The 19,920-nt window shown below is 42.0% G+C and overlaps 1 protein-coding gene across 5 annotated transcripts in view; it reads left to right on the plus strand.

The window, feature by feature from the left end:
* The first annotated feature begins 298 nt into the window (after positions 1-298).
* hipk2 (homeodomain interacting protein kinase 2) overlaps positions 299-19,920 on the plus strand; it is a 102,999-nt gene continuing 83,377 nt past the window's right edge. For 3 of the 5 annotated variants that reach the window (XM_084735104.1, XM_084735102.1, XM_084735105.1), the window contains exon 1: positions 299-693. In XM_084735104.1, the coding sequence (XP_084591230.1) occupies positions 675-693 (19 nt within the window). In that variant the 5' untranslated portion in view covers positions 299-674. Of the gene's footprint in view, positions 694-17,669; positions 17,769-19,920 lie in introns of those variants that run through there. The other 2 variants (XM_084735101.1, XM_084735103.1) reach the window with 2 other exon arrangements.

Consider the following 19,920-nt stretch of genomic DNA (forward strand, 5'->3'; position numbering starts at 1 on the left):
GTTTATAATTCTTATTTCTGTCATTATATTGTTCTGTAAAATGTGATGATAATGATGTTTATTATTCTTATGTTTTATCATAATATTCACCTGTAAAATATGATGAAATGATGTTTATTGTTCTTATTTTTATCATAACATTTTTTTGGGGGGGAAAAAAGATAATGACAATGATATGATCTTTATTCTCCTCATCGTGTTTGTTTTGGAGCCCAGACAGAGTGATGCACCTCCTCCTCCTCCTCCTCCTCCTCCTCCTCGTCGTCGCCTCCATCGATCGACTCGCTCGTCGCTCGACTGGCACACTGTACACCAAACTCGCTGCGCTCTGACCACTGCAACTTTTGCAGAGACTCCTCACTCCACAGACATGTCGCACAATAGCTGAAGTAAAAACCTGTCATCGCGGCTCATCATCGGAGCCTCCGGAGATCCACCGCAGCTGGGACTTGAACTGCACGGCCTCTCCTCTGTCGCTTCTCCGGCGTCGGAGCCTCCGTTTGAAACCGCCTGGATATGAATTATGAGCATTTTCGTCACTAATGAACTGGGCCAGTAATGCAGGAGACCGCGGCGACTCTCTCATCAGTGTTTCAAGATGGCAGATTTTCATTGAGTTTTGAACAGAAATCTCGCTTTATTTTTTGCCATGAATAACAGAAATCCTTGCACCGATGGCCCCTGTATACGAAGGTAAGATGGTTTTTGGAAATGTGCTGTTTTTTCTGCCTGTGCGGGGCTCAGTCACTCAGCCTACTGTATCAATTGTGATACAATTGAATTGCGGCTGATACGGAGGGAGATGCGTTGCACCCTCTGCTCTTTCAGACAAAATCATTCAACATTTATTTTCATTATGTTTGACAGACCTAACGCGAGCAGGATGTGCAGCCACAGCTGTGTGCATCAGTGCTTTTGGTCACAGTTAAAGAATATCAGTAAATACTCTGCTGCCAGTCTTGAGCTGTGCCTGGTAAAATAGCGCTGATAAGGCGCCTGAATAAGGTCAAAACACACGCGTATGTTCAACACACAGCAGTCTACATGTGTCCAAACATCTGAGAATGTTGTGTTCTGTCCTCATGTTTGTTTCTGGTGGATTTTAAAGGAGAGGGGAATGAAAGAAGGTCGGAGACCGATCGGTCCGAGAGCTCGCCTCTATTCACTCTCATTCTTCTATCTCCGATTATTCCACATCAATCTTCAAACTGACTGACTTTATGCGCCTCGGTGGATTGATTCAAATGTTTTTGTTTTTTTTTATTTAACCAGAAAAACCAGAGGCGAGCTTAAATACAGCAGATCCGCTATCGCTGCAGCATTGTAGCTGTGACTAATCCAATTGAGAGAATGCAAGCCCGCATGCTTCCCTAAATTGTTTGCTGTCATGCAGTTTTTTTTTTTCTTCTAAAAGAGAAATTCACACATATATAACGTGTTTGCTTTGCAATGTCGTTGCAAGGTGGGTTAATGTAAAACAATGCAAGCGGCCCATTATAATCCATGCATGATCGAGTCTGTGAATGGTCCAACTGCAACTACACAACAATACCAGCAGATTAAATAGTATAGCTTAAAAAAATGCATTAGCATGATAAGATTGCATGCAGTTTTTATGCAAGATTTAGATTTAATTCAGCTGTAGTAATGCATCAGTCAGAAGTACTGTAGTAGGCTGCACTGTAGTATGCACAGATGCTTTTGACGTACAATGGAACAGATAAGCTCTAACAGTATTTTTAAAGAAAACATGCTGATTAGAAGTGCATGCAAAGTGAATAGTTGCACAAAGCAAATGATGACCCTTCATGTTTCCAATATTTATTTTTCAGCAGCCTCATGTTTAATATCATCTTGTCTACTCTCTAGTCCCTCTGGTGGTGTCAAAGGGAAGCCCTTTTTTTTCCATTCAGAATTACCATCAAGAAAAAGAACTGTTGAAAAGTAACACTTAAACACACTTTAAAGTGACATTATAGGAAATGTCAGTGGCTTCTGATATGAATATTTAACAGGCTACTATAGAAGATACATTATGATGAAGTATAATAATGCTGCTCCAAACTCCTCACTAAGTCTTATGTCACTATAGAAATATTGTAGTGATTCTTCATTAGTGGTGTTGAAGCTTAGAGGCATAGCCCGAGACTACGGCGTTTCAACATGAAAAGGAAAGTTGAAATGAGACTCCTATGCAAAAGGTAATTAGTGTAAATTACATTCCCCGGCTTTTCCCTTCACCGCGGAGAAGGAGGAGAAGGGAAGAGAAAGAGGCGGCAGGGGGAATTAATTACCTTGCCTGTCCTCCTCAGTGTTGGAGAGGGCTGTTATGTAGAGCAGTCATGGAAATGACCGAAGTCTCCAGCGGAAAATAGGGTTTTTTTTAGGGGAGGGGGCCCTTCACATAGACTGAGACTATTATGGTGATTACTCACCTTTTGCTACAGGGCAACTAATAACTTTAATCTATATGATTAACTACTTCCTTAGGTGGTTTAAAGTTGAGCGTGTTCAGAAAAAAACAATAGACACTTCACTTTTATGATAATTTATTAGGGAATTAGGGGTGTGAGAAAATATTGATCCACTTCAGTTTGGCGATATGTTTGTGATACTATATTAATTCTTAAAACACTGTATAAACTTCTGAAACTCAGTTTTTATGCATATGGTGGTGTATTATTTGCACTGATAGTTTTCCTAAAATTTGGTTTAAAAATAACCTGCGAACGGTATCACAATATACTGAATCGTTTATTGTATCACCACATTCTTGCAATACACAGCCCTATTCAAAAAAATAATAATAATAATAATGATAAGTATAATAAGAATAATCACAATAATAACTTTATTTGTGTTGCACTTTTTTAAAACAAAGTTTACAAAGTGCTTTACATACATCAAAATCCCAACCCCCCTAAAATACAGCTATAATGAACTAATTAGGAAGTATTTTCTTGAGATAGTAGTCATTGTGCTTGTGTGCATTTGTGTCCATGTTCTGTTGGTTGTGCTTTTTCTTTTTTTTTCACGTGTTTGCCTTTGGTCCTTCTTGGCCCAGACAGAAGGCCATCAGGCGGGCCTGCTGGCAGGCAGGGCAGCGGTCTGATCACCCTGGGAGCTTGGTCTCATAACCCAAACTGACACCTTGATGGATGTCTGATGAACGGAGCAGGTCCAGCAGCCCCCAGCTGTGGAAAAGCTAATATTCAGACACCGCCAAACCCTGTCTGCCTGCCTGCCCTCCTCTTCCCTGGCTAGATATGGATGTTGTGGTGTGCTCATGCCTGCGTGTGCACATGTCTCTATCTGTGCATGCGTCCGTACACATGTGCCGTCACCCATTTGTAGGGCAGGCCTGCGAGAGGATTAGACAGCTGTGGAGCTGGGCACGGGGCAGGGAGGCAACTTGATTTGCCTCTCACAGGTCAACCAGTACGATTCCAGAGTGGATTCATTCATTCCCGCCTGGAAAAATGGACGAAGTATGACTCAGAGGCTGATGATGATGGCAGTGGTGACAGGCGCTGCAGCATCTCAGGCAGATTAATGTTTTATCCATCCACACGGCCATTATGTGTTAATGCGACTTTGAATTACCCTGTGGTTTCCAGGTATGGGGAATGAGGGGAACTTTGTCCTCTGAGGACAGAAGGACAGAGAGAGCCAGACTTTCTCAGAAACTGCCCTCCGTCTCCCTCCCTCTTCCCCTCACGCTTGTTTGGAGCCACTTGATTGATATCTTCCTCACAGGCCGCGACCCAGGCTGCGAGTCCAAGGTTGCAGCTTTTTAAACTTTGATTAGAATTGCAGGAAGAACCCTGGGGGCTTTCGGGGGCCACGGCGGGGCCGCACCCCGTGGCAGAGTCAGGGGAACCGAGGAGGGTCTCTCTTCCTGACTGTTATGACAAGCAGGGTGGTGTGTTTAGCTCTTCACTGTCCACAGCTGAGAAATAGAAAGGCCTGGGGAGGGAGGATAGCTAAACACTTGGTAAGAGATGGAGTGATGGAGTAAATAGCTCGCAGGAAAGAACAGTCATCACTCTTGCAGATCCTTTTTAGGTGCCATTGTGAATGTTTATCTCTTGTTTTTCACTTCCACTCAGTGGCCGTTTTGATCTGTTTGTTGACCTGATGCATAACCTCGTGACTTGTTTGCGCAGAAAGGGTTATGAAAATGGATAAGCTGTCTTTACAAGTATCGCTTTTGCATTATTCAAAGCTTCCTATCTGAAAAGGAAGTGAAATCCAGTGTTGGGGGATTCTTTGTGCTATTGATTTGTTGAAGCATTTAGTAGAAGAAGCCGAGGCTTTGGAGGGAGATAGAATGTGAGTTTTATTCGAGATGAGGTGTGTGTGCAGCTCACGGTTGAAGACGGGGGAATATGCGAGCTCTCTGATGTGCTGAAATAGTTCACAGGTGTGATCTGAGGGTTTTGGAAACAGATGGGGGTGGGGGTTGAAGGGTGGGGAGGGGGGATACGTCAGCCTGAACTGAAATGACAGGTTAGGAGAGGCCAGTCTGAGACTGGTTGAATATGAGCAGAATACCTCTGGCTATTTCAACAGTCTCAACTTTTCATATACTCCTTTATAGCAAATTTCTCTGGAGTAAAACTGCCTCCAGTACTCCAGCACATCATTCTTCTGGCTCTATTTCTCGCGTGGAGGAAATTCAGTCGAGATGCGAGGGGACTTTGCAATTCTCATTTTCTCCTCAGTCAGTAAGCCTCCTGTTTTAGTGCTTCTGCCATATGTTTCAGGCCTCTCTCGGAAAACGACTCTGAAAGCCGGGCTCTGAGGTCCTTGAAGCGGGAGACCACATCAGTTGCTGACATTAGTTCGTTTTTATCGAAGTGGAAGGGGGGGGTAGGCTGGCTGGGATGGAGCCTCAACCCCGTCGACTGCTTACACAAGGCATTTCCGTGTTGGTTGTCATGCATGTGTGAAGGGCCTTTTTTCCCCTGCACTGTTGTTTCACACTGTGTATGGTGTCAGCTTGTGTGGAACAGCTGCCTCTGGCTCTGACTCGCAGTGTGACGACTCCAGGCTCTGTTGAGGAGGAAACTAATGTAACAGGCATCTTACAGTTGCTTTACTTACTGGCCTGTAATATAAAAGTTAAAACACCTTTTATATAGAAGTTGCAAAAATTGTGATATCTGCATTACAAATCTTGAAATGATGACATAAAAGACATCACACCCCGCTGATTGATGGAATAAACACTGAACATTCATTATTGAGTATTTGAATACTGAATGGGTCATTTATTCTCTAAGCCTGAGTTGCACCAACAAAGATGAATTTAATCTAAGATTATTTCTGGTCAGAGTTGATCAAAACCAGGTTTAAAATGAATAAATCTAGATTTCAAATTAAGCAGAGCTTGTTGCACTATTAAATCAAAGATTATTCTAAACTGACATTAACTAGAGTTTAATTTTATGAAGATGCTGAGTTAGCAAATTAATAAAAATTACATCTGTGTGCTGTCAGGACCTAGTAAGTATAAGCGGGGGGGGGTCTTTGGTTGCTCTGTGTTCCTTAACAAAATTCCACACTATTTATTAGCAAGCTAAAAAGTTCACAAACTTTTTACTACCTTGCTAAAAAGTTAACAAAATGTTACTTGTTTTCTAGGTAGCAAAAAGTTACAAAATGTAAATTTTTTGTGCAAGGTATCAAAAAAAGTTACATTGTTTTCTAGCTAGATGAAAAAAGTTAGCAAAATACTAAACTGTTTTCTAGCTAACTAAAAAGTAAACAGAATATTGTCTTGTTTTCTAGGTAGCTCAAAATTACAAAATGTTTTACAAATTTTTATGCAAGCTAATTAAAAAAGTTTAAAAGTTACATTGTTTTCTAGCTAGCTAAAAAGTTAACAAAATGCCACATTGTTTACTAGATAGCTCATATGTCAGTGAGCCTATTTAGTGCACTCATAATGGCTTGACAGAGAAGGCCCTAATTTCTCCTCCTTTGAGAAAAACTTGTCATCCGAATTAATGGAGCAGTATGGAAGATACAGAAGATTAAAAATCAGACAACAACACAGTAAGGAATAAAGAGACTGCCTGACAGCAACTGGCAGACTTTTAACGGATCAACTAGAGTGAAAGAAAGAAGAGACACATCATGAAACTCAGTTGGGTTGAGTCTGTCCCTCAACTTTCTTTGAGGAACTTGATTATGTTGCTCAATCCATCTAAAAAAAAGGCTGCTAATTATAAAAGTTAAAACTTCTCAAGCTTAAGTTTAAAGTTAATACTGGATCACATTTTAAATTGGAGTTTAAAATATTGGTGCAACAGAATTTAATTTAATCTTGATTTAAAGTGAAAACTAAACTGAGGTTTAAGTTGCATCTTTATTCATTTAAAACTAGTTTTAAAGTTTTGTGCAACTTAATTTAAATTTAAGTCATGATTTAATTGGGTTTAGAAATAAATCTTTGTTGGTGCAACCCAACCTAAATGGATTTGTAGCATTTTGCAAAAGATGTTCTGGTTCTTAGTGTGGTGCCATATCAGCTAAAAAAAAAGGTGTTCACATACTTGTAATTGAGGATCAGCGTGAGAGAAAAAAATAGATGAATGTCCGTCTCAAATTTAAATAACCTCTTCTTGCTAAAAGTAATGAAGTAACAGCTCTCCAGCGAGGATGAGAGTAGCATCTGTTGAAAAGCGTGATGCTGAGAGTTTCTGCACCTTATGACACATCCATTGCTTTGATCTGCTATGAGAACCATGGTTCAAACAAAGGTTCACATTTTACTGCTCCTCAACACAGCACAGAGTGAATGAAGCCTTTTGTTAACTTAGGCCTGTTAAGCAATAATTACACAGGGATTCCTCGAGCATAAAGGCCACTTTATAAGCCGAAGGTGTCAAATCGTTCCTTTTTATATATGTGAATAATACCATGCAGCACAGCATGATCTGCATTTTGCTCGCATACCATATATTGCACGCTCACTTTGCAATCATCGTCCGCCAATTCCCACCCCCACCTATCCACCCTACCCGCGTGTCCCCGCCCCACCCCCACATCTATCTCTTATCTGTCCTTCCATCCAGCTCTGTTTGTTGATAAGCCGAGAGGCCACTGGCCAGCACACATGGTGCCCATGTGACACTTCAGCAACAGCCTGATGGCCAGATTGGAAGCCCCCATGTATGTGTGTGTGTGTGTCTGTGAGTGTAATTGGAGGCTGGTCTGAGAAGAGGTCTAACTACTGTAGCTTTTTTGTTCCCTGTAATCATGACCCCCCCTCCACCCCCCTGCCCAAAAGCCCTCAGACTCCCCCATCTCTTCCCGCCTCAATCAGTCCTCCCCCTGGCTTGTCTTATTGCCATCACTAACCCTCCAAACCGCGCCACCGGGCTGGCTTGTTTTTGGTGCACACTGCCCCAGGTCTTAATCCTATCATTTGTGATAATGTCCCCCCCCCCCCATACCAGTCCACTTGACATCGCACATTCTGAAGGAGAGAGCTGCCGCCTCTGTGCTGTATTTATCACCGGCTCATTTGGCCTTTCAACTTGACACGTCACACGAAGCAAGTAAGAAAAAAAAAAAGTTAAACAAAGCCCCGAATGCGCCGTAAAGACAACAGCGATGATGTAAGGTGCTACAGCTGGATGGCGAGGGCAACTACCACTCTCACCGCCACTTCATTTAAACAAAAGATCCTAACTGTCTCCTCATATTACACCAAGCGTGGAGTGAAAAATGGTTTGCAGTTTTTAATCAAGCCTTTCATATCCTCCACATTTTTTCCTCCTCTCCTTGCGAGGGAAATAGGGTGGGAGGGGGAGGACAGAGAGTGTTTACAGGCAGATATTGAAATGAGCAGAGGAGATTAGGGCACTGAGGTTGGGATTTTAAGGGTATATGCTCTAGTATTCATTGACTTGACCGTGTGCGGTCAGCCAACGTGGACTAAGTGCCGCCACCAGCCCCATCACCACTACTGGCTCCGGCCCCTCTCAGTCATGGAAGGGAAGTGGAGCGATGGGTGGCTGCTGGCGGCCCCTTCACAGATGGCTGCAGGTACAACGCCACGCTTGGCTGATAACCAAAGGACTTCAAAGCTCAGACGAGCGCTCAAGCCCATTTCTGTCCAGAGCCAGGAGGCAAAAGGCACAGACCAGAGAAAGGAGACAGCAATAGACAAGGACCGGGGTAGTCAAAAGAGTCAACAGGCATGGAAATGAGCAGCTCTAGCCTTTTCCTTTTTTCCTCAGCTCGCTTTTTCTGCAATATTTGCGCCGAGATTCTTTTTCACGTACGTTCTCCACTTCTCATCTCCTTATTCAATCTCTTATCATTGTCTCTCTCTTTCTCTGCTTGCTGTGTGATTCCCATTATTCTATTACCTTGCGAGCAGTTGTGATGACACATCCCCACCTGAGCCAGAAATGGAAATAAAATGTGACGGTCACTGTTACAGATAGACGCCGCTCCCTCTCAAGTGGTGTCTTTTTTTTTTCTCCTTAATTTGGTTCAGATCAGGGATTCTCTCAGGAATCCTGTATTCCCTGTGAAAAATCAGTTCCTCTACGCAGTAAACTAACAAGTTACACATCAAAAGGAGCAGGAGGTGGAAGTGACGAAATGTGCGGAAAGAAATCTCTCAGAGGTTTTGAGAATTATGTAGTAAAAATGCTCTCGATATCTCTTTAATATTCACATATACATAGGAAATGATTTCTTCGTTGCTGTTGAGGGCTGGAAAGCAAGCTTTTATGAGCTTTTAAGGGATAATGCAGAAAGGGAGAGATGTTAAAAAGTCATTGATTCAATTAGACAGTCCTGTGGTTCCTCTAATACTGCTCCAGTACTGACATGAGAAAACACTGAAAGTCCTTAATGTAAGAAATGCTTCCTCACAGTTGCATGAACTTCTCTGGAGACATTTAGTAACATTCAGTTGCAGCGTAAGTGAATTATTATGGTTGTTTAATGGCAGTATGAACCTTTTTAATTAAAAAAAAAGCAATATTTAGGATCTTCAGAATATGTTTATGCCTTTGCTTTTCCTTGTATTTTATTCTGAAAGTTTTAAAAAGCACTTACTCAGCCATTTTGTTCTAGTTTGCTTCGCTTTTGTTTGAGGTCACAAAACAGAAACAATCGTGACATTTATTGGTGAGAATGTTCCTCATGCGCTCCTCATGTAAGCATTGTTATAAAGTTTAAAGGGGTAGCTCTCATTCTTTAATGTGGGGTTGTATGAGGAACTTATCCGTAGTCAGTGCATTACTTAAATGTCAGTATCAAAGGTATTTTAGTCACTTACGAAGGGTCCACCTAAAGAAATCAATATCAGTTTAAGTGTACACTATATTCAGCATATTTTTCAACTCTTAACTTTGCTGTCAGACAGCCTTTTTCAGTGGGAAACAGTTGTTATCAAAGCCAAATATCTTACTCTCCAGACCAACCAAACTCTTTTAGTGAAATTAGTCATTTTACCCTGCAGAACACCAGAGTTGCTGGTCTGCTGCTGCTTGTCAGTTTGTGTTACTGTTTGACTTTGTGAATCCAAACCATCCTTTTAAAACACTGAACTCACACAATAACACAAACAAACTAAGACACAGAGGCAGCAGTAAACCTGCAACTCTGGTGTTCTGAAGAGTAAAATTACTGATTTCACCGATGGAGTTTGGTTGCTTTGTAAAGTGAGATATTTGGCTCATGTATCGGCACATTGGAAAAGGCTGTGTGACGGCAAAGTGAAGAGGGGTGTGATAACTGGCATCTGCTGTAGGTAATAGACGGATTATTGGCCTCATACAGCCCCACATTAAATAATCCAAACTTTTTATTTAAGTATGCATTCATGGTAAACTTTACACAGAATACAAGAAGAGTATTAGCCATATACCTGTTTATGTTTCTGAATCCAAACATGTTGCAGCATTAAAAAAAAAAAAAAATGGCTGCACACCTTTTAGATCAACTCCTCACTTCAAAGCCTCAGGCACATCATGACCAGCCAGCAGCTCTCTGCCTGGCAGCCTTTTGAACTGACCCCTCCATTCAGCCTGAAGCGCAGAGAGAGCGGGAGAGGGGAGAATGGCAGAGAGATTGGGAGTGACACAGATCGAAAAAGTAAAGTCAGAAAATGGAGGGAGGGAAGCAGTGGAGCTGGGGTGGAGAGATGAATACCCTCTTCTGGGGGCCCACGGGTCTTAGGGGCACCGCCTGAGGTCAGGGGCGCTTGGGAAACGGGGGGTGTTGGCGGTTGGTCAAGGGGTGGGGTGGGGTCACTGGTCTTAGAGGGATTTCAGCAGCGGTGGTGGTGGTGTTGGGGGTCGTAGATGTCACCCCTCCTCTCCTTTAACCTGTCTCCTTCTTACATCTGGGATCAAATGAGGTGTCCGTCTCCACAGCTCTCCCTGACGGAGCCCAGCAGCTGCTAACACACACAAACATGCTCCCACCCCTCCATCACTTTCAGAGAAGCTGGCCCAGAAAAAGGCCAAAAGTTGACCTTTAGCTATGAGGACCTGTTCTCTTTCCTCTGCTGCTCCAGAGCGGTCGGGGCCAGGCACGTTGTTTTTACCTCATTAGGCCTCTGTGAGACAGAGACAGTGTGAGAGGAGGAGTTCTGCCTTCATAAGCGTTCAACTTAAAGACTTCTGGGGCACAAACATGGCAGCGTTAAGTGGCATTCATCGCGGGAACATGGACCTCATTCAGATCCTCTCAACAGTAACACTCTTAGAAATAAAAGTGCTAATTAGAACCATAAATGGTTCTTTGGCTTGTCCCCATATGAGAACCATGTTTGGTTCCTGGTAGAACCTTCTATAAAGGTTCTAGCTGCAACCCTCAGTACAAAGGGTTATTCTGTGAAAGACTCACTACAGAGCAGTGCATTCTGTGAAAAGTTGCACTCAGAACTTTCCCTAAAAGGTTCTGCAGAGCACTATGGAGTTCAATGGAGTAATGGTTCCCCCAGGAACCCTTTTTGGGGTGCTCATCCAGAATTTTTCCACCTTTAAAGGGTGCTAACGAGAATCCACCCACAGTGTCTTTCTGCAAACCCTTTTATACTCAAATGGTTTCATCTAGAACCCAACAAGCCTGTTTTACCAAAATCTCTTTTTACTTCAAGGGTTTCATCTAGAACTCATCCAGGCTGTTCTACCAAGAACCCTTTTATATTCCGAGGACTTCATGTAGAACCTACCCAGGTATCTAAAATATACTTTGTAAAGGTTTCACCTATAACCTTGTCTTCCATGGGTTCTACGAAGAACCATATTGTTTTGTACAGGCAATAAAGTTACTGAATCCCATGTCTATTGTGATAAACCATGTATGTTTCAATTACCAGTGTTTAAACTGAGAAAACATCCTTTGACGCTCATATTTTCAACAGTCTTTGAAGAACTCTTTCTTCAAAGAGGGTTCTTTGAATGTAAACTGTTCTTAATAGAACCCATAGTCTTATAAAGAACCGTTGTCGAAACTTCTTCAGAAGCAAATGATTCTGCGTAGAACATCAGCCATTCAGGGAGAACCCTTTTGGAAACCCTTATATCTAAGAGAGTAATAGCCTGAGCAAAAAATACTTCAGCTAGGCTAACAGACTATTAGCATTTCTATCTTTACTCACAGTCAAGCATCTTACAGTATGATGAATCATTATTTACTGGCTTCCCACAGCTCATCTTTTCCATCTGTTAAATCCCTCTCAGCTACTACTCAAATGGGAGTTAGAAACAACTCAGACCTCAGGAACAAACCCAAACTGGCAAATTCTCTTAGATGGATCTTCTTTTGTGCAATTTACCTTTTCATGCATGTGTAATGGTTATATTGTAAAATTAACACTTCTTTTTCTCTTTTTGAAGGTGTCTACCTTTTTCACAAGCCATTTCAAATGTGCACTTCCCTCATAGACAGCTGCTCAGTATGTGGGTGTTAAACTGATGGTCAGAATAGCCATTTCCTGCCTGGTTTTGCTATTTGTGACTGTCAGGACACTGTAAATATAATCGGCTAAAGCCGTGATTTTCACGCTGAATCAGATGCAGAGGGCTGAGTTGGCCGGCCATATTTATTTCCTCAGCTCTGTGGCCAGAAAGACTCAACAGCCATGTTTACAAGACACTGTCAGCTGGATTAAGGACACATATGCCTTTGCTAAATTGGTATGTGAGCACGTGTTTGTGTGTGTGTGTGTGTCATAATCTTTTAAAAGCTGTTTGAATATATAGCATGGTGGGCCTCCACACTTTGTCAAAGAAAAGACAGAATGAGAGGGACTACGGAGGGAGAGGAGGGTTAAAAGGAAGATGAGGAAAGATTAGGAGATTAAAACAATTTATTGAGCGTTCATATGGATGAGTCACCTGCGGCATGAAGGCAGGAGTGCATGTTGAGGCATTTTAGAGGGAGAAAAAGGCATCTGTAGTCTAAATTAGTTTGATCTGTGGCCTTAATAGGCCTGGAGCAGCAGCTTCACACACCCCGTTGAAATATCACACACTCTTGTCGCCTGGGGAGGCATGTGCACCATCCCCAGTTTGTATTTGATAGCAGAGAGCATAGGGAGGTGGGGAGAGACCGGGGAGCAGACCACATATGGGGGTTATGAGGAGCTCTGATGTGAGGTGGATAGAAGTTTTCCTTTCTGTCTGCCATCTTCAAGGCAGGAAAAAGTGGGGCTCCATGCACCAGCATCAGCACTTATAATTATCAAACACACTGACGGGTCCGTGCGTCACAACTCGTCGTTCAAAAAAACCCCGCGCCATCCTGGTTTCAAGCTGACAACTCGCAAGCAACAGAGAGCTGAAAGCAGTGGCCGGGCGTTGGTAGTTTCTCACCAGCTGTGCACAAAGCAAACAAGATCAAATAAGAAATCTGCAAAGCATTTTCATACATGGATGTTTGTCCCTACAATCTTAGAAATAAGGGTTCGAAAGGGGTTTTTCCTGAAGAGCAGAGGTTCTACTCAGAACCATTTACTTCTGAAGGAGCCTTTTTTGAAGAAAGGGTCCTCCATGGATTGTTTGTAAAGCTAAGGGTTCCATTAAGAACCCTTTCTATCCAAGGAACCTCTTTTGAAGAAAGACTTCTTTAAGGATTGTTGAGATCTTCAAAGAACTCTTTCGGCAAGTGTTCAGGATTGTTTGGACCATAATTCAAAAAGGATCTTTGTAAAACTCTCTGGGTAGGATCTAGATAAAACCCTTGGAATATGAAAAAGGTTCTCAGTAGAACCCTGTGCATGGGTTTATGTTAGCACCCACAGACGGTGGAAGTGTCTGATGGTTGTCTGTAGAACCTGTCCTCAGGGGTTCTGGGTCAAACCTTTCACAGTGCCCTTTTCAACCAAATTCGCTCTGGTTCTTGGACCAGTTCCATTCAAGAGTCTTGGGAACTTGGTTCTATTTAGTGAAACAGCCCAAGTTTCTACCATTTTTCAGTAGAACCATTGTAATCAAGATTGTCATTAACAGAGGCCATGGGGGCGGGGGGTATCCAGCTGGGAACCAAATTTTCAGGTTTCAAACCAATTTATTTGAGGTAGAAATGCTCAGGACAGTTCAAAATTAGGAATTAGGTACTTGAACGGGAACAGACCTGGTTTCATGTTGGTGGAAAATGCCTAACAGACAGTTCAAATATAACCCTTTATGTTGGTTCAAGATAGAACCTATGAAAGGATTCCAAGTGGAAAAGGTTCTGCCAGGAACTGTAAAGCGTTCTCCTATTGGGACAAGCCAAAGAACGCTCTATCATTCTAGTTAGCATTGGGGTTGCAAAGTGTAAGCACTTTCCTCAATCGGTAACATTAATGATCAATTAATCAATCAATCATTTTGCTAATACCAGACATACCAAATGTACACATATACTTAAATGTTTGATAATGACGTACACTCATAAAAGTAATCTTTTTTTTAGATCTTTATTTGATAGTAGATTGATTAAATTGTACTTGATTGATCAAATTCTTAACAACCGCTTAATTAATCATCTATTAATCATTATCATCCCTAGTTAGCACCTTTATTTCTAAGAGTGTAGCAACTTTTTCCTCTCTGTTTTTAAAGCTAGATATCTCTATCAGTTTGCTGTTTGAATACAGCCGTGTTTTGGAAATACAGGAAGTGCTGATCTTGCCTGTGTGTGATTGGTCCACAGGTGCCTGGTCAGGTTGGACTGGTTCCTCTGCTGTTGGGGTTCATCCCAGGGTTTTGATGGGGTGGGGCACCAGACTAATCCCTCTAGGTGTGTGTGTTTGGGGTGGTGCTTACATGCATGCTGTTAACACATACTTAAGATGTTAGAGCTTTGACAGTTGAGGAAGTATGAAGAAGCACCAGTAGTCATGAAGTTAACGCACACACTGTAAACACACGCACATGTGGTGTCTCAGACGTGCGCACATGCATGTCTGTGGGTTCTCTCCCGCTGACAAGTGTAGACGCACGTTCTGCACACATGCAGAGGTAGGCGTGGCGAGCAGGACTGGCACTGTTGCAGCTGTGTCTGCTGGATATTAATGCAGCGGCAGACTTTGACTCCCGAGTTCAAGAGCACGCCCCAAAACCAAATCTTAGTCGTCTGTTCCACGGGACAGGGCAGGGGGGCAGGGTGGAGCAATGATGCCATCTCTCTCAAGACACTGTGCTCCCTTCAACTGTCTTTGCCTTCAGTTTTTACCGTCTCCTGCTGTTTGACTGTCTCATGTAGACAGACATATATATCGGTCAGACAATATTATTGGCCCTGTATTGGCCTATCACAGCTATATTGGTCTATTGTCTGATATATACGAATATATGAAGAGAGGGAGACATATAAAAACTTTTTTTTTAATTTAGTTTCATGGGCAGCATAGTATATTTTAATTAAAGTTAATATATACATCAAATACTATATATTGTTCAATTTGAGTTAAAGTTAACTGTTTCAGTGAATATCATCTGATTTCAGAATTTTTTTACTCCCTAATATCGGTATCGACCCCAAAAATCCAGTATCAGTCAGGCTCTTCTCTCATTATTACTTCGCAAAATTGAATTAAATAGTTTACCAACCTCAAATAGTCTCCATATTCCAAAAATGAGTTAAGGATTAAACACTATCAACTCATTCAACACTTCAGCTGTGATAATCTTATTACTGAGGTTAATACAATTCTCACAAAGTAAATACCTGTTCCAAATATATGAGGTAACCCATGCATAAATAACAAGGGATCACACAAAAAGAAATGTGGAAAGCGATTTGTTGAAGAATTGTTTTTTTTTTCTCTGTCAGTCGGTTGATTGTTTTTGTCTGACAGTATAATTATATTTGGGTGTCCAGGAAGAGGTTGGCCCTTTAGAAATAAAATTAGGGCCTCTGTCTCTGAAAGGTCCCTTTGCAGTCCTCCTCGTGGGCCTTTTGTTGAATGAACATTAGGGTGAGTAAAGACTCAAATATTGATAGATCCTTGCGTTTGTGTGTGCAGGTATGTGTGTCCCCGCGCGAACATGAGCATCATCAGTGTTTCATTTTGCCTGTTGTTGCCTCTTGTCCTTCGCTTACTGAAGACCTATCCTTTCAAAACCACAGGTTGTGGTATAATGCAACAAGGCCGCCATTCACACTCACAGTAAAACCTTATAGGCCTGCGTCATTTGTAGATTGTAGCACAGCACAGTCGGCGCACAACAAAATCCATACTGCGCTGGCCCCTCTCAAATCAATGTGTCCTTGTACACTGTTTTCTCCCACGTTGAGCTCATCTGTGTGTCTTCCCCCAGTGTTTTCTATGCCTGGTTACTGTTTCGTGCCTGCAGTTCTCATATGTTGATCTCATTAGAGTACATTGTGTCCAGCTGTCATTGTTGATCCTAATGACATAAGAGGAAGTGCGGTGTAGTGGGGCGTTTCTTGCTGTGTGTACATGATAAGCATTCTGGAGAACGGTTGCTTATCAGGTGTGTGTCCCTGCATGGCCCTGCACTGCAACTGTAGTCAGCGCTCTGCGGCTCGATGCATATAGTGGATGTCAATGGCGGTGCAGTCCAGCCACGGGTTAACAGGTGCTGTTGGTTTATGGTTGGGCACGTTTTCAGCTACGTCCTTCTCTCCATGCTGCCGTACACATGAACAAATAGTGTCTTATCTGTTACACATTCAAAGTTGTGCTTCTGCAGCAGCAAGGACTTATACTGCCAGGCCTCTGTCTTTAGTTCCTCCTTTCTTTCTTATTTACTTACTTAAAGGGACAGTCCATCCCAAAATTTAAAATGTATTTTGTCCTCTGGCCTGTTGTGGTGTGAGTTGCAGAGTTTTGGAGATGTCCACCATGTAGATGTATTCCTTTTCTCAAATATAATGGGACTAAATGGCACTCAGATTCTGCTGCTAAAAGAACACCAAAAAAACAAAAAACTCCACAGACCTTGTGAGCAAAGTTATGTAGGAACTACTTTCTTCCATGGTAGAATCTGCCGGAACTTTTGTCTTTTCGAGGAAGAACATAATTCCCTTTTCAAATGTGGTTTTTGGTGCCATTTAGTCCCATTATAATCTATGGCAGGTATCTACAAGATTTTGGGGTGAACTGTCCCTTTAAAGGGCACATACCAGGCCTCTTTCTTTCTCTCTCTCTTTCTCTCTTTCTTTCTTTCGTTAGGGAGGAAGCTGGGTACCGCTGTGCTTTGTACACTTGCCACACTCGTGATTTGATTAATAAGAAATCCAGCTCAAGCGGAGCCACTCTGCCACCCGTTCCTCTCCTGCCCCTCGCGCTCCTCCTCATCCTCCGTTCCCCCGCCCCGCAGTGTCTCGGTTCAGCGCCTGGTTAGGCTGACCTGGCAGTATAAACAAGGCAAATGTGTTTCTCACACCAGCCGTTTTATGACCACACTTACGATGTGAATAGCAGCCTCCTTATCTGCTGACAGTTACGCTGTGGGAGCAGGTTTTTCAGCTTTACTTTAGATTAGAAGTGTTAATATTTTAACTGTAACTGCATGTTATCATTGCTCAGGTAGATCCTAAAGTATTCAGAGTTGTGTTTAACATCACTTGGTGCTGCTGTATCCAACTCTCTCTATTAAGGTTTTCAAAAGTATTGAGACTTTTCCAATACCATAGATTTAAAAACAATGCAATAATAACATTTCATAGCAGAGATGTTACTCATTTATCGATTAATCGCCATTAAGAATTTAACCTTTCAAAAGTGTATCAATTGACAAGAAATGGTGTAGCCATTTGTTGAATAAGGAAACCTAAACTTAAAGGAACAGTCCTCCCCAGAGTCAAAAATATATATATTTTTTTACCTATAGTGCTATTTATTCATCTAGATAAATTTGGTGTTGGAGATATCTGCCACTGAGGTGTCTGCCTGCTCTCCAATTTAATGGCACTAAATAGCAGAAATCATGACCCAGTCACTTAAAGGGATAGTTCACCCAAAAATGCAAAATTCGGTCATTATTTGCTCACCCTCATTCCGATTGAGGGTCGGGTTTATTTTGTTAGTCTGCAAAACACTGCTGGAGTTTTACAGGAAAACAGCTTTGCAGAAACTCCCAAACACTTAGTGAGTGGTGACCAGTTTTCAAATGGACAAAACAATTGGGAAAAAAAAAACATAAAATGCCTCCATACTGCTTGTCTGGTGTAATGCAAGTCTCCTAAAGCCCCGACATGCTGTTCAGTTGCGTGCACACACTCTAACACCACACACACCCAGTTCAGACAGCGTGCATGCGCGTGGCTCCAAGGTAAGCATCTGAAGTGAAGATTTAGGCTAGAAACATGGTGTAAATTAGGTCTTTCTTGTTAATTTAGGATGTTTGGGCTTTAGGTGACTTGGATTGCAACAAATAAGCAGCATTGAGACTTTTTAAATATTTTTTTTAAGTTTGAAAGCTGGTCACCACACACTAAGTGTTTGGGAGATTCTGCAATGCTGTTTTTGCGGACTAAAAAACTAAACCTGACCTCCAATCGGCATGAGGCTGAGAATATAATGACTGAATTTCCATTTTTGGGTGAACTATCCCTTTAAGATAATCCACATACCTTGTTGTGAGCAGTTTCATGTAGGAACTACTTTCTTTCTACACTAGAATCTACTAGAACTATTTTCTTTCAACTAGAATGACAAATTCAAATAAAAAGAAGAAAGTGAAACTGAGAAAAAAATGAGAAAAAGTATTTTTGAAAGTACCAAATCTTTATTCATTCAGATTGCTCAAATATAAAATATGGCTTGCAGCACAGCAAAACAAGTCAATGTTCAGTGTCTTTGTCTGTACCAGCACTGTTTGCAGGACAGATTGTTAATGAAAGAAATCTAATGAAAGAATCTGTTTTTGCCCTGGTATCAAATGAGGTATTGAGTATCGTTTTTTTTTATTTGAGAATTGTACTAAAGTTTAAAATTCTGGTACTGTGGCACCTCTACTTTGTATTGGTGCTGCTGTGTGCACCAGCATGTGGACATGTGTGTGACTGCTCGTGTGCGTCTGTTCCTGCTCATGTATCTATGCAGAAGTGCTGAGCGAATGTGTTATCTCACAGCTAACACAACATGTTGTATCTTTGGCTGTTTGCTTCCAGGAAGGGGAGAGTTGAGGGAGTGTCACATTTACAGCAGGCATGTTGCTGATTTACGAGCCAAGAAGTCATGTGTACGTCTGTCAAGCAGCATTCATACTGGCCTCTTAGGCTGTCCATATGCTGGATGGATGCTACATGTTCCTCTTGTGTGTTTGCGAGAGAGCGGAGAGAAATGGCGAGGCAATTCTGACTGGTCAAACACTGTGGTCAGGATGAGCATAAAGGCTGATGGAGCAGCAGCCTGCGTGACATTATCTCCCTGCAAGCCTGTCTGATGCATTATTCTATAAATAAGCAGAGATGAGAGAGCTAAAAAAGCAGACAGGATGGTCAATAGTAGCCACGGGTGAGACAGAGACAGAGGGAGAGATATGCAGTGTCAAGCTCCAGCTCCCCCCGCTGAGGGCAGAGCAGGAGCACAAGGCCGGCCTGCTCTGTATGGACAGTGTGTTCCTCCTCTGTGGTGCCTTCACTGCTGTGTTTAACCGCCAAAGTCTCTGTCACTGTCCCCTCCACAGGTTTCCCATGATGCCCATGTTTGTGGAACATCACTCAAATTAAGGATGTGTAAGACTAAATGAGTTAAAGCTATAAGTTCAGGATATGGCAGATTAGTGTTGTCAAAAATAGTGATTTTCAATACATATGAACTCTGAATATTTGAAACAATTTCAATACTAATTTTCCACAATATTTAGACACCAGGAGGAGGAGGGAGCTGATAACAGCATTAAGTAAAGGCATTTAAGCTAAGGGCTGTAAAACGCTTTCTGCAATTTTCACATCGCAGGAGTTGCAACATTTGTTAAAGACCGGCGATTTCAAAATAAAGTTGTAAAAAAATGTAACATAACATGAATAAAAGAAAAGTATTACCCATGAACATGATTCTTGCCTTAGTCACCTTAGACAGATTTTCACTGGCTATAGTCTGTCTCCTTCTCTCCAAAACATCATCTAACTAGGTCTTTTGTTATTTTTAATATGAGACAAACACCTAACAGCAGATCTTACATATTGTGCTTTTTAAAAGCTAATGTGGCTGCTCGGTGTGGATCATATGCTTTTGCATTTGCAGTCAAGAGTGTTTGGAGTTCAGACAGCCCTCTTCACCACTGTCATCAAAATACTAAAGGAGAGACTGTCTTTTGGAAGACTGATGTTCATTCCTCCTGAAGATCTCCAGGGACTTTGAGAATCTATATTAGGTTGAATTGAAGCTGCTGTGGTTCTCGGTTTCCTTTAGTTCAGAAAAAGGATGGAGGTGTGACTCCCACATGCAAACAGTTGCGAAGTGTGAGATAATGCTTT

This window comes from Lutjanus erythropterus, chromosome 13 (genome assembly GCF_056507025.1).
Source record: "Lutjanus erythropterus isolate fLutEry1 chromosome 13, fLutEry1.hap2, whole genome shotgun sequence".
In the NCBI taxonomy this organism is placed as follows: domain Eukaryota; kingdom Metazoa; phylum Chordata; class Actinopteri; order Lutjaniformes; family Lutjanidae; genus Lutjanus; species Lutjanus erythropterus.